Source organism: Mastigoproctus giganteus, chromosome 4, assembly GCF_048544385.1.
Source record: "Mastigoproctus giganteus isolate SK-2022 chromosome 4, ASM4854438v1, whole genome shotgun sequence".
Taxonomy (NCBI): domain Eukaryota; kingdom Metazoa; phylum Arthropoda; class Arachnida; order Uropygi; family Thelyphonidae; genus Mastigoproctus; species Mastigoproctus giganteus.
Window position 1 is genome coordinate 55,211,779 of NC_143578.1, and position 15,357 is coordinate 55,227,135.

General features: G+C 38.0%; 1 protein-coding gene across 1 annotated transcript in view; it reads left to right on the forward strand.

Moving 5' to 3' along the window:
- Nucleotides 1-1,363: 1,363 nt before the first annotated feature.
- The window catches only part of LOC150086745 (uncharacterized), a 31,251-nt gene continuing 17,257 nt past the window's right edge, over nt 1,364-15,357 (forward strand). The window contains exon 1 of the mRNA XM_090372242.1: nt 1,364-1,410. Coding sequence (XP_090228368.1) covers nt 1,364-1,410 — 47 coding nt within the window. The remainder of the gene's footprint in view (nt 1,411-15,357) is intronic.

Genomic DNA, 15,357 nt, shown 5'->3' on the forward strand with positions numbered 1-15,357 from the left:
GACATCAAAAATGGCTCATTTTCCAAACTACACTCAAGACTTTCCTCAGGGCAACGAGAGAGTATGGAAGACGGTATATGGAAAATATAAATATCCAACCTGGTAAGTTCATCACCTAGGCTATTTACTATCAGTTTCCACGCTATTAATTCCTTAATATATAGTCTCAAAAATTAAAACAAATTTACAGACTGAGTATACTTTAGCAAGTATTAAACAGTAGGTGTCAAAAAGAAGTGTTATTAGAATAGGTTCTTTAAGGGAAAAAGCATTTTGCGTCATTTAGTTTGCAAAAACAAATTTAGTCACTAGTATGCAATGTGATTTTCGTATGTGATAACTTTATAAAAGTATTCACCACAAAGTAAGTCAATTTACAACTGGTGTAAGCAGTTTGAAAGCAAAGGTATAGCAAGACCCACAGGAAAGTCATAAAAGAATTCTGACTAATTACCGTGTATGCAGAAGGGTTGCATACACTAAAAACTTCTCTAAAACCGCTGTCGTAGATTGGTCAAGCGAGTATTGTGCAGTGGAAGAATCCTCAGTTGCCAAGAGCGATCAAATATAACTCCCAGATTTCTGAAGGAAAAAGTATAGTAACTGTTCTTCCGACCACAGTAATGTTCTGCTGTTAGACTTTAAAGAACCCAATACTAACGTTAACTCAGAACGATACGCTGAAACTTAGAACCGCCTGCGCCGCTGCATCACACGCGAAACGACTGACATTAGGAATCATTGTAGTTCATGTACGCCCAATCATATTGCTGTAAAATACAGCATGTTCTGGGAGGCATTCAAACACTCTACGCACAATTACAGATATGTCGCCACGTAAAGCTGATGTTTTTGATTTGTTGAATTTTTGGTTTAATTTTTTTAAAGAAGAAATATATAGATTATTGAAGATTTTTAACTTTTCAATTATTTCCTTTTTTGTTTTATTTACAGTAATCGATTCTGATAAGGGTTTTATTTTGTAATCTAACGAATAAGCTCATTTAATTTAAAATGTTGCTTACAAATAGAGCGACAGTAGCATAGAGGTATAAATAAGCTTCAGAAGGTAGAATTGTAAATACCGCACGGAAATGACCTCAACGAATTTAATATGGACAGGATGATACTTTTTTTTTTTTTGAAATCCATTGGACTTACACATTAATGTGTACACTTAGAAAAAATTATTATATTCTTGAATTAGATAATAATATTTCAGTATTATCTATTTATACAATGGTGACGCTGTTCTTTTATCTTACTTTCTTTTATAGATGAACTCAAAGATACAACAGACAGGTGTCTCAAGCAACTAACCCACAAAACTATGGGTCACTGCTTGCCAAGCTTTTTCGTCTACATGACTACCATGCAGAATCTACATGATTCCGATGAAGATACACCTTCGTAAGTCTTTAGTCGTTTATTTTGCCTAATAACGCTTAGCAAAAACAAATACGAAATTTTCATTTATACATAAAAATTGTTATGCATACAGACATTGCAAGAGGCAGGGTTTAGGAGAAAAGATTTGCCAAGTAAGAGATAAATGAAAAAATTGGGCTTGCAGACACTACAATAACTAGATTATTTTCGGTATGGAGTAACAAAATGGCAAAGAGGGTCATTTTTCAAGTACATTAAAATATCAACAGAAACTGATACGAAGTGGAGCAAAGATTGTCGTATTATTTTTTCTCTACTTTATGCCCGATCCTCGATCACTACAGTGTTCGATGGTTAGGCATATGCTTTAATAAGAGGGAAACTTCATGAACCCCTAAAATGAGTATAGTAATCTTCCACTTTACAAACTTTCGATGTTACAACAAGAATTGTTTTCACCGTAAATTCGAATTAAGAGCTCGTGGCTCTATCTTACAAATGTCTGCTCAATTTCAGCAACTCCACAAAATGTCACCTTTTCAATATAAAATAAATGAGAATGAAATGATTTCAACATTTATGTATTTAATCTATATTCTACATACGCAAACAATAAAGTTTAGTTTTATTTTTTTTTTTCTTTTTATAAAAGTAATGCTATCATTAAGGTAATTTAATTACCTTAATGGTAAGGTAATTAAGGTTTCGTTAATTAACAATAAAAATGCTTTTCCTAATAGTTATTTTGCAGCACAATATTATTACAACCTGTAAATTTTAGAATATAAATAAATAAGTGAAGTTAAAACTGCCAAATCAGGAAAAAGACTTGTGTTCAGACAATTGCTGAATTTTGTAATGATATTTTGTCAGCCGTCTAAATGGAACTCGTGATCACACAACATCCCCTCCCCTCTTGCCTGTAGCCACTTCAACTAGCAACTAGAAATTGTATAGGTATATATTTTAAGTGAAAACAAAATTCTTAAGGTAGGTAGGTACACTGTTTGTGATTCCGCGCTTTAACCGACCAACTACCAGTCCCATTCATAAGACAGCTTCTACTGTACTTCATCAAACGCTGACAGAATTTTTTTTTTTTATTCCTCTCATTCAATCCTTACTGCAGTGCATATGCAATTATAACATTATAGGTCTCCCTATCCATCATAAGTTTCACTATTATAGTCTGCCGCCCTTCATTACGACTTTCACAATCTTCTCTTTGGTTTATTTTTCCAAAACACTAACTCCATTCCCCCTAGCTGAACATCTCATTCACTGAATAACATAAATACAGTGGTGTGCAAAACTTAAGGACCAACACTGTTTCTAAAGGTTACAACCACAAAATCGTTACTTAATGTACTCTTTGCTGATGAGAGTAGATTCAGACTCAGCAGCGATTCTAGACGTCAGCTAATCTGGCGAGAGGTTGGCACACGGTATCACCCCACAAACATCATTAAAAGGGATCGATATGGCGGTCGAGGTGTTCTCATCTTGGATGGACGTACACAACTCCAGATACTGGAAGGCGGTATTGTAACCGGTGCACGCTACTGTACTGAGATAATCCTTCCCCATGTGCGTCTGTTCCGAGGTGCCATTGGCACCGAGTTCGTGTTTATGGATGATAACGCCACACCCCATTGCACATGCTTTTGGAATGTGAGGACATTGTTCGTATGGATTGGCCTGCCAGTTCTACCGATCTGAATCCCATCGAACACTATGGAACCCTCTGGGGAGACGCTAGCGGCACGTCCACACCCACCAGAAAATGTTCACCAGCTGAAGATGGCGCTGACAGAGCAATGGACGACGTTACCGGAAGAACTTATCAACAACATTGTTCTAAGTATGGACAGGCGATGCAAAGCCTGCATCGACAGGGGGTGGCCATATCTCATACTGAGGATAACTTCTTCCCTTTGTTCCATCTTTGGCAGTGATGCATCTGTATCATGGCAGCCAGTGCTATATTGACATTTTTGAATAAAGTCCCTCTGTACCGTTTTGTTTCCGTTGTTGTGTCGGTGTTGTTTCCTTCATCACTTCTGTACCTCACGAGGTTCCTTTGGTATGCTTTTCCCATATCCAGGCCACTCCTATGAGAAGCTACAGGTGAAAACCTAACTGGTCCTTAATTTTTGCACACCAGTGTAGTATATGGCATTTTTTCTGTGATGTACGTAATGCACTAAATATACAAGTATTTAAAAAATGAAGTGCAATGTGTCCATAATGAAACACCTGACTCAATTTAAAATTGAATATATACATTTCTTTATGTCCGCTAATTTATATTCGTGGGAGGCCTGCGGAAGCGGATGGCGGCTTACAGTTCGCCTCACTTAAACACCTCGTACATTGCTATGAGATTTTTATTATTTTTATAAAAAATATATTATTATTCTTGATACAATGGTCCCTAACACAGTCAACAGGAGTAGAAGGGTATGGAAAAATTAAGGTAACAACAATAAAAAAAAAAAATAAAAAAAAAATATATATATATATATTTGAATAATAGCTTTAAAAAGTTAGAATGAAATATAATGAAATAACAAAATAAATAAATATAAAGCTACCATTAGAGGCATCAAAATGCACATCCCCCAGATGATGCCCATTAAATAACAGATAATTAATATTAAAATAAATAATCAAATTACATGTAATACATATGCCTGTTGTTGTTGTAGATGGCTTTCATCAACCGGTGAAATACCACCACTTTGCTTATTGGAGGCTTGAAGTGGTGAAACCCATGTTTAGTCTCTAGAGCAAAGTTTCCGGAATCCCCCATACTTCTCTTTCAACCCATGCACGGTACTAAGTACTATAGGTTTTGATACCTTTCGTGTTTGGGGTTTTCATAAAAAAAAATTGGAGCATTAGCAACTAAGGTCATATTGCTCCGAGGATATGCGGTGGTCATTTCCTGACCTTTCCGCATCCTCCGTATTTTGTAGTCACGAACTCGAACCCCGGTCTAATCAAGAAGCGTGTGCAATGTACTGCTACTCCTGTTCACCTGGCTACGGAGGCCCCAATAATAAATATGCCAGTAGCATGGCAAAACTGTAGAGCGAAAAATTAACATAAAAATTAAATCAACAGGGGGTGCCCCTGTTGATTTAATTTAATTTTGTGGGCTACCAGAAGTAGCCCACACTACTCCTGGTACCTTAGAGGTACCAGGAGTAGTGTGGGCAGACCATGTTCGACGCAAACTCCCGCCATGGAAGAAAGTGTATTGAATGCCGTCCAAAATAATCCTACTACCAGCACACGTGCCGTTGCCTCTGCCTTAGGAGTGTCTCGTTGCAGTGGACAGCGTGTCTGTCACGACGATTCCTTACACCCCTTGACTTGGCGCATTATAGCCTTAGATGCTAATGCGCCATAAAACCCTAAAACAAAACAAACCTTACACCCCTTTCATCTCCAAAGGGTTCAGTTACTGATCCCCCCGGATCATCCTGCACGTGTAGCTTTTGCGTAGTGGTTTCTCCAAGAAAGTGTTCAAGACTTGAATTTTCCAGTCTATGTTTTGGTCACGGATAAGGCTTATTTCACTCGGGAAGGCTTATTCAATCAGCACAATGCTCATGTGTGGGCTCACGACAACCCACACGGTGTGCGCCCCCATGCGGCACGACATCGATTCGCAATAAATGTGTGGGCAGGTATGGTCGGTGACTGCTTAGTCGGCCCATACCTGTTACCATCCCGCATGAACTCCGCTAAATATCGGATCTTTCTTGAACAAGTTCTACAAGGGTTACTTGACGATGTTCCAGCAAATGTGAGACGTAACATTTGGTTTCAACATGACGGGGAACCTGCCCATTATGGAAGGTGTGTTCGTGACCCACCTGAACAGGTGTTTTGGGCGTCGATGGATTAGCCGTGGTGGACCCGTTGCCTGGCCCCCCACGCTCACCTGATTTATCGAGCCTTGATTTCTTTCTGTGAGGGGGGCCCCTCAAATCTATCGTGTATGAATCGCCTGTGGAAACGGAAATGGATCTCGTGGCGAGACTCGTCTGCGCTGCTGCTACTATCAAAGAAACTCCAGGTGTGTTCGACCGTGTCCGCCAATCCATGCTGCGTCGGTGTCACGCATGCATTGCATCTCATGGTGGAACCTTCGAGCATCTGTTGTAATATCATGAAATGCACCCATCTCGTACTCCATTGTTAATATTATGTCAAATAAATGTTTTCCACTAATTACTATCTTGTGTCATTTCTGCTTCTTGTGCCTCTGCTACTACTTTCCAGTGACGTTTCCGGTTATGGGTTCCTATGCGATTCACATTCCTTTAGACGTTACCTACCTCCCCTAAACGTTTGTACCAATATTTTTGGGACACCCTATATAAAGACAATTATATGGGGCATTTAGGCCTGACGTAGCCGAGTGGTCAAGGGCCAGTTCCTTGAGTGGACTGGAGTTCAAGCCCCCTGACCACTAAATACGATGATAAATATTTGTATTAACGATTTATTGCAAATTTTGCTGACTTGGTTGTCGTGCCTGAGTATAAACAGCAAAACATTTATGGTGTACTCGCTCAAAAAATCGCCTACGCTCGTACACCCGAAACTTAATGGAAAACCTATCCCAGTTGTTGAGACGCATAGAGATCTCGGAGTAACATTTGATACGAAACTTACGTTCAAGTCTCATATTGACCTGATTGTAAAGAAAATGAACTACTTACGTTGGGCAACAAAACAGCACCTCTTGCACGTAAAACAGACTGAAACAACCGCACGATATTTAAAACCACAGTGTATTTGGCCATTTTGTATGGCGCCAAATTGTGGGCGTCAGCCACCCCTACCCACATTAGGAGAATATATGCGAGTGAATTCTGGCTGCTGAAGTGGGCAAACCATAAGTACCACCTCCCGCAACAGTTAAGGACCACACAGTTCTCTGAACAGCTTAAACTGCAGCGTTTACCAGACATCACTGCCTGGAAACGATTAATAACCACAATCAAAATGATGACTGGCACGATATCATCACCATGCTTCTGGCAGCTTTGTGAGTGGCACATCCCGCGATCTGCATTAAGAGGCACAAAATCCTTGAGAATGAAGTCCAACAGACTGAAGATGGCCGACAGGTTTATACCCGCCAGTGCGTTAGAATCAATTCAGTGCCTAACACATATTGGAATTGACCTACTAAGGCTCATAAAAGATCCGAAATATAGGAAACAAACCGCAGTGTGGTTCGCTGAAGCTACTGTTGCCTAGTAGTTGTGTGAATTTCGGTCAAGAACTATGTGTACGCAATTGAATAGTGTATATCTCGCACAAGTTGATCAGTGGATGTGATGTTAAGATGAACTTTTGTATTACAATTGCCAGGACTCTAGACAGAAATGTAGTGAAGAGTAATGTAGTTTATATGTCATCTTTTCGTGTATATTTAACCTTTCTTGTATATTTTAGACATTCTTTTATTCGCATTTTATGGTAATCCCCTGGCATTTTCTGCCGTGAAGGGAATTTGTCACTTACCAATGTACACCTATATTTTAAATTTGGTAGGACAAATAAAGATTTATTTGTATAATGATCAGTATTATTTTGTTACTTTATTTTATTTTAGTAGTTCGTTTAGTCCCGTTTTGGTGATATTTCACGTTTCTCGGAACTGGTACCTTACTTGGGGGGCTGCCGCTAAAGTATTATATAATTGGCTTTATGTTTTAAATTTAAAATGGATTTATTATTAATTAGATTTAAATGAGCTTCTAAATTATTTGGAGACTTTCGGCTACAGTTTCAGTCTTGTTACCTCTACTTCCCCCTCTCCCGTTGATTTAATTTTTATGTTAATTTTTCGCCCTACAGTTTTGCCATGCGACTGGCATATGTATTAATTTGATTTTAATATTAATTATATATATATATATATATATATATACAATAGCTGTTTTGTCTTTTATTCTGTGACATACAATATATACCAGTAGGTGTAAAGAGATACACTTACCATTACGAATATATGTACGTATATACGGAGTGACAAAATGTGGCTGACTGGACTAAACAATATAGAGAAATTAAAACTAAACCTACGTCCTCTTATTTATTTATTTTTCAGTTGACTGTAAGATCCTTGTGATGATCGACTTTTTGGGTGGGTTGGCCATTTAAGAGGATGGTGATGTTATGTATTTTATGCTTTCAGGAGATGGACATCTAGGTAGTTTTAAGAGGGTTAATTTCCTGGATTAATATTCGTTATCACAAACCATCATCTTTTGTATAATTGTTCCATCTTTATCAATTCCAATCTTGTCTTCCGTTCAAGACAAATTGAATCTCCTAAAGTTCATTAAAAACTTCATTATCTCTGACAAAGACAGAAAATTATAATTTTCTGAAAAAAATCAATGATAATTGGCATACCAACGCGTTTTGTTACAAACGGAAGTGAAGGTATGTAATAACACAGTATTTGCAAAGAACATCTTGAACTAGAGATCGGGGGAATGCAGCCAATCCCGCCAATGGGTCTATATTCTAAGGAGGAATGAGCGCTGGCGCCGACATAGTATTCGAGCTATTTCCGCACGTTACCTGAGCAGGTAATGCAACTTTGCGGCAGTTTACAGATATCGTGCCAACACCTGAATGGTATTTAAGATTAACTTACCCAGCTCCAGTTGCATTTCCGTTTATGAAAAATATCAATCAGCTTCTGAAAGCTGAGGAGTAATTTTTAAAAACATTTAGATCCACGAAAACTTTATTGAATTGGATTTCGTTGACTGCTGTACAGAAAATTGTCTTCCATTTAATAAAGGAAATAAAATAAAGGTGTAATAAAGGAAAATTAATGCAAGGAAGCCTGGCTTATTTAGCAAGGCCTTAAAATCACCAGATTTCCTCCAAAAGTTCTAAAAGATTTAGAAGTTTTTTTTAGTTCTAAAAGATTAAGAAGTTTTTTTTTTTTATCCAGCAGTTGAATTAAAACTGCCTTATATCCACAACTATTCTTCTTATTTTAAGTGCATGTCCTCTAGTTTGTGCCATCTTCAGAAAAAGAAAAAAAAAATCCCTATTATTTAATTTACTATAAGATTTCAAAAAGCCTTACCAGTCTTAAACATCTCAATCAAGTCACCATGCAGATATCTAGTCTTGAAGACTTTGCAGCTACCAAAAGTGAAGTCATTTTGTAGACTATCTTCGCTGTTAAGAGAACTTAATGTCGGTTTATACAGTTACTCCTAAGTCTTTTTGGTTATCAACTACCTTACAGCTTCCCTATTGATTAGATAATCTCAGATTGCTCTTCCCCAAAATGTAGAATTTTATATTTTTCGATACTGTACTTTAAAAGAAATTTTTCGAAACATCTAAATAATTTCATATGGTTTGTTGAAGCAACATAATGTCATTTTAATATTTATCACCCGAAGGTGATAAATATTGTCATTTTTCGATACCATATCCAGTTCCAAGAATACTGGGCGTGTACTCTGTTTATATCATGATGCAACCTCAGTTTGTCTAGATTCAGAAGAGTGCGGTCGCTTTTATATCATAATTTCTCTTGGTAACGGATTCCAAAGTAGTTCCGAAACGTCGGCATCAATGAAATTTTATTTAGTGAATCTACCTTTCTACTCTTGGTGGCAATAAACTATTAAATTTTGCAAATTTACCTGGAGTCTAGTGTTTCTAATTTTTGTAATTTAATTATGTACCCCACGTAGCCTTCACACATAGGCTTGCCAGATGGCTTTCATAAAAATATCAGACTCCTTTTGATATTTGACGTCATGTTATATCTATCAATTATAATTTAAAAAAAAAAAACATCCTAAAGGTGTTCAGTTGGATTCAGATCTAGGGTCAGGCGTGAAACTGGTACATTCACCACGTTATTCTCCTCAGCCTACTGTTGTATTGACGATATTTTGGACATAGAACGTTGTCATACCTGATACAAATATGGCTTTTCCTCTCCAGAGAATTTCCACAATACAATTAAGGCAAAATTGTTCAAAATATCATAGTATAAATTCATGGTTTCATCGATGAAAACTAATGAATCAAGTCCAAAACATGTACATCAGGCCCGCACCATCACACTACTACTACTGATATTCGTTGGGGAGTGTAATACAATCTTGGTGAAACCATACTTTGGGCTAAACGCAGGTGCATCCATCTGATGCTAGGACAGTGTAACGTGATTCACTACTCCACACCACGTTCTGCCACTACTATTATGTCCACTGCTTTCGTTTTCTGTGCCACTATAGCCAGTGATGTGCATTGCTGAGAGACCACTTCGTCATACGAGCAGCTGCACAATCATGGTAACCCATTCTATGAAGTGTCTTTCTGACGAAAGCTGGTCCAACAATTATCCCAGTTTTGTCGCTTGTCTCTTCAAGGACTGATTTAGGCTGTCAGAGGCACTCCCACCGAATCAAAACTGCTCCCCCTCCTTGATGGAGCGGCTTCAACTAACGTCTCATACGCCTGTGCATAAATCCACCCCTGTGTCTCCAGTCAGCTCACCAAAGTACCCCTTCGATTTATGGGGTTGTCCTCGAGTAACCATAATATGAAAGTTTGTTTTATTATTTATTTGATTTTTATTAACATATTTAATTAACATACAACATTGTGTTTTACAAAGATATTAAATAGGTTTAGTAGCCTACGTTAGATTTTTATTTTGAATTTAACTAGTGATTTTTGGAAGTTACGACTCCCGGTGTTGGCGCCAATATTGTTCAACTAGCCGCCATATTGTAATCGATAAGAAATAGCGCAACGTATATATCTCGAACTGATAGCGTAATGTACAACGTAAAACTAGATAACGCAATACGAAGCACTGCATTAGGAATCTGTTAGTTTAGAATAGTATTATCAATTAATCAAAATATTTATTAATCTTATTAAATTCCATTGTTGATTAAACTATATTTAAACGTAAATCATGACCCAGACTAGAGCTACGATGCATAAATCACAGACTAGCGAGAGAGAGTGCTGTGATTGGGGGGGGGAACGATGGGGGCGATTCTCCAACGCATCAAAGTCTCAAAAAATGTGCGAAACATGAAATAACTTTCATTTTAGAAAGAACGTTTTAGAAAGTTTGCTGAACTTTCTAAAACGGGACATGATCTAGCCAAGGAGGATGTGTGTGTGTGTGTGTGTGTGTGTGTGTGTGTGCGCGCGCTAGATGCCTAGAAAGAAATTAGGCGCCAACTCAGCTTTCTGATGGGCGACTATAAGAGCTTGAAGTTTATGGTAAATACCCTCGAAGAAATTAATATGAGGGGGCCCATCAAGCTCTCAGCTGCCCAGCTCAACGGCAGAGCTGACTCCTCTGCATCAGGCAACACAGAGGCAATCTCCAAGGCAGAATGCGATGGCCCCAAAGGAACTAGTTATTGTTGGTGACTCTATTTTCAGGGAGACGGAAAATATACTATGCAAGAAGGATAGGTGGAACAGGACCAGAGTATGTCTGCCACGGGCAAAAGTTGATGACATTGTAGAGTAGATATCATCTTTAAAGGCACAAAAGGTCATATTATTGTACACGTTGGAATTAATGACATTAAGAGTAAGAGATCTGCAGATTTACTCAAAAAGTACAGGTCAATGTACATAAAGAGTCGCGTATTAGGGTTGAATGCAAAAGTGTCTGCAATTTTGCCCAGACATAATAGGAGGGAGTCTATGATGAGAGCCTTGTCGATCAATTCGGCCCTGGAGAGATTGTGCAAGGCTCAAGGGGTAGAATGTTTTTCAGGCTGGTCTGTGCTTGTTGACAGAAGAGACCGCTTCTACAGGGATAGGGTACACGTAAATAGAAAGGGTGCAAGAATATTTGCTGATGCTATCGAGACAGTGTTAGGTAGGTCGGAAAACTGCTAGCTTGAGGCGATACACAAACTAAAATGTTAACACTGGCCGTAGGTAGAGGCAAAAGTGATTCTTGTACTACTTCTATTGGAATGAGCAGCAGCATGGAAAGCAATGTAATTGAGATTTCCAGGAGTTATAGTGTGTTTAGGGTCTAACGGCACCAGGGGTTTCCCCCATCTCCGCGTAGTATACATTGTGGTGTGATACAGAACAGTGTAGAGGCCAGAGGTTTAAAAGTGTATGGATATTGTGGTGTGTAATGTTTTGTACCGTGGTTCATCTGGTCTTTTAGCCATTGGGTCTCAAATGAGACCCACCGTTGCCCACACTATACTTCGTGGAGGCAGACCAGGTACACCAGTATTTTAGAGATTTACTCTGGCAGGTCCTGCCACCTAATTTCCTGAGATTTCAGTGGCTAGGACCTAAAAAGGGGGGGGGGGGGAAGAAACGCTAGAAATTGGGTCAGGCCAAAAGTTATGCGGGGTAGAGTTTAATTTTCCCTCTTCCTTTTTTTCCCTTTTTTTTTCTTTTTTTTTAGTGTGTCGCTTGTGTAGTTTTGACAGGGGTCAAACGCTAGTCGCAAAATAGCTAGAGAGGGAAGGGAGACGACTGAAGACTGGGGGGGGTGAAAGACAGAAATATGGGGTCAATAGTGAAGATAACCCCAAAAGTCGGTGGGGCAGGCCCATGCCTCGCCAGGTGAAGATAGGGATGACAGGGGGGAGGGTATAGAGTAACCATCCCCCTGCCAAGGGAAGGGAAGGAAAGTGAACCGAGTGAGGGTACCCGGTTCAAATCGTAATGATGTTTCGGCAGCAAACCGCACAATGTCTTTGTCAGGTCTTCGTATGCCATTCCTGGGACATGTTCTCCCGTCCGTGTGAGTGGTCAAGTTCAGATAATGACTCCAGTTTAAGCCAGTGGTCAGATCCAAGTTAAGTTAATAATTAGTTGTTCTTCAGATTGTAGCTGTTAGTTTTTTGTTTGGTTGACACATCTAAGGGTCTTTATTCTGGATGACGAGTCATAGTGGAACAATAAATAAATGCACCTGTTTCTACTCTTAGTTAGGGTAACTAAGAGTAGAAACAGGTGCATGTATACTTCCATGTACACCAATGCTAGGAATTGGTGTACATTGGTGTTAATAAATTTGATGAGCTTGAAGTGCTAGTCAAAACTTCAAAAGCAGATATTGTTGGGACATCAGAGACGTGGTGTCACACAGATATAAGCAGTGCAGAATTGGAATTTGGGGAGTACAATGTGTACAGAAAGGATAGACAGAACAGGAAGGGAAGAAGGGTTATGTGTTAGTTAAGAAACACATAAAATCTAAGGAAGTGCATTCAATTGATGTTGGTGGACAATGCAATGTTGAGTGTGTTTGGTGTGACATTAGCACTGGGAAAGAGAAAATGAGAGTAGGTGTGTGTTACAGGCCTAATGAATCTGACGAGTATAATGAGCAATTGTGCAGAGAAATAGAGTGAGCCAGTAAATCAGAATGTCTCATAATGGGGGATTTTAACTTTCCAGATATTGACTGGAACTTGTGGTTGGTTACTCGCACACTAGCCAGACTTTTTTTGAATTTATTGGATGACTGTTTTCTACAGCAGCATGTTCGAGCGGCAACCAGAGGGAGTAATACTCTTGATCTGATTATCAGCAGTGATTATCCATGCATTGAGAATTTGCAGATAAAGGAATCGCTGAGTGACAGTGATCACAATGTACTGATATGGGAATTACTTAAAAATGTAACTACCACCATGGCTAAAGGGAAGGGCTTTTGCTATCGCAAAAGTGACTACAGGGGTCTCAGACAGTTTTTAAATTCTGTACAGTAGGATCATCTGATGATGTTACCAACGTTGAATTCTAAATGGGAAGCCTTCAGGGACTTAATCTTGGAGGCTACTAGGCTTTTCTTCCTCTTGCTCAGATTAAGAACCTGAGGGGGCATAGATTCAAATTGAAGAAAGACTGTTGTAGAATACAGATGTGCAGAAGTTTGCCTTTAGCCAGTGGGTGGTTGATTGGTGGAACAGACTTTCATCTTTTGTTGTGGAAGTTGATAGCCTAAATAAATTTAAGGCTGAGCTGGACAGGCATTTGGAACGAATGGGAGAGGGGTTTTTTTTGGGCTGATGCTGCATAAGCTTGCTTTCTTGCGTCGCATGCCTCTACTAATGCTAATGATTTATTTCTTATCAATTTCAACTAATGGCGTGCTTTGAAGGTCATTAATAGAGGTATGCCTGGCTTAGGAGAATGGTTGCGTTATTTTCTTTATTTCACTGGATACGATCTTTTCAACAATTGATTTAGGGTGTCCCACCGGTTCTACTATCCTGTAAATGAATATGGAATGAATAAGAGGTCAACATACCATCTAACTTCTTGTGAAGAGATCCAGATCGTTTTCTCGCCCATTCTATTCGATCTACCTGTCAGTGAGTATGAATGTATTTTATATCTTTTAACTGGTACCGCCATCTGCCTGTATGTGACCACTGTAAATAATCATTATTACTTCCCAGGGACGAAGTGTTGCAATACATGTTGGTGGATAGCATGTATATGAGTTACTGAAAAAACACACTCTTAAATAGGAACTCTTAAATAGGAAATAAGAGTACAACCTATTGGATTAAGTATTCCAGAAGGAATAGATGAACTGAAGGAGGTAACTAACTTTTCGCAAAAAAAAAAAAAAAAATAATAATAATAAACAAAAAATTATTGTATTTTAGTAGGACTTTTTATTGTTGTAAGACTTTTTTTTTTTATTTATTTTATTTTTATTTTATTTTAGATTTTAACTACATAGTTTTTAAATTTCTTTTTGTTTTCATATTAAGTGTGTTGCTCAGTTACGTAATTGCAATGTTACTCCAAATATCCAAAAGTGAAATACTGTGTGAAAAAAAAAAAAAAAAGAAGATAGAATAATTCTTCCCCTTCAGAACACATTGCATACGTTATTCTTTGTTAGTTCATTTTTCGTTCACTAGATGGCAATGTATGCCTGTATTTTTCTTGATATATATACAGTCAGGTTTCGGAACTTGATAAGTTTGTTACCCCCACTTATATTTATCTTTACGTCGCATATATCACTGTCCATAGCTGTTTGAATAGTGCTACTGTTGTTATTACTAATCTACATGCACTTTTAAAGTTGCAATAAAATGATAACAGTTTATGTTTTGATTGCATGGAAGATGCAAAAGAGTCAAAATATTGTCGTTTAATCCGTAGTTCTCAACCATCAGGGACCTAAATATCGCTGTTATGCTTAAAATTTACCGAGGCCCCCCGCCAAATTTACAGACGTTTTTGTGCTGTAAATTATTTCAGTTTTTATATATTAATAAGAACTATTCGTGGACATCCTGAAATATCTCTACGATTCTGCAGAAGAACGCAGACTACAGTAACAGAATCGCTGGTTTGAAGGTTTAAAACACGCTTCTTGCAATAAGTAAACAAAGAAACTGAAATTTTTTTTTATGATAACGTTTGGTGATTAATCCTAAGTAATATTAAATTGCGGGTCATTAATTCTAGCTGCTGAAAAAGAAATAAAATACATATCAAACAAGGTACCAATGGGAGCTGCTAAATAATGAAGAAGAAACGTGTTATTTCGAAACAAGGCGAAGTCAGACTATTTAAGTGAACTCAAAAGAAAGCTGAAAAGAGAATATCACAGAATAGGCGGACGTAAAAAAAAATATTGATATTAAAGTAACGATATATTTATGATGAGTATTGAGTTTTTAGAAATAGACAATTTTGATAATGAGAAAAAGGCAAGGAATGAAGGATGGGATGATAAGGTACTAGTACAAGCTTCTCTTGTAAAAATGAGAAAAACTGCACAAAGGTGAAAAGAAAATAGAAATTACTAAAATTGGAGCATGAAAAATTTTGAAGATATGAACCAAATCCATATTCAGTGAACAGATACCATTTCTTGAGCGAATGTTGCATCGTTTTTTTTTTTCTTGTTCTTTC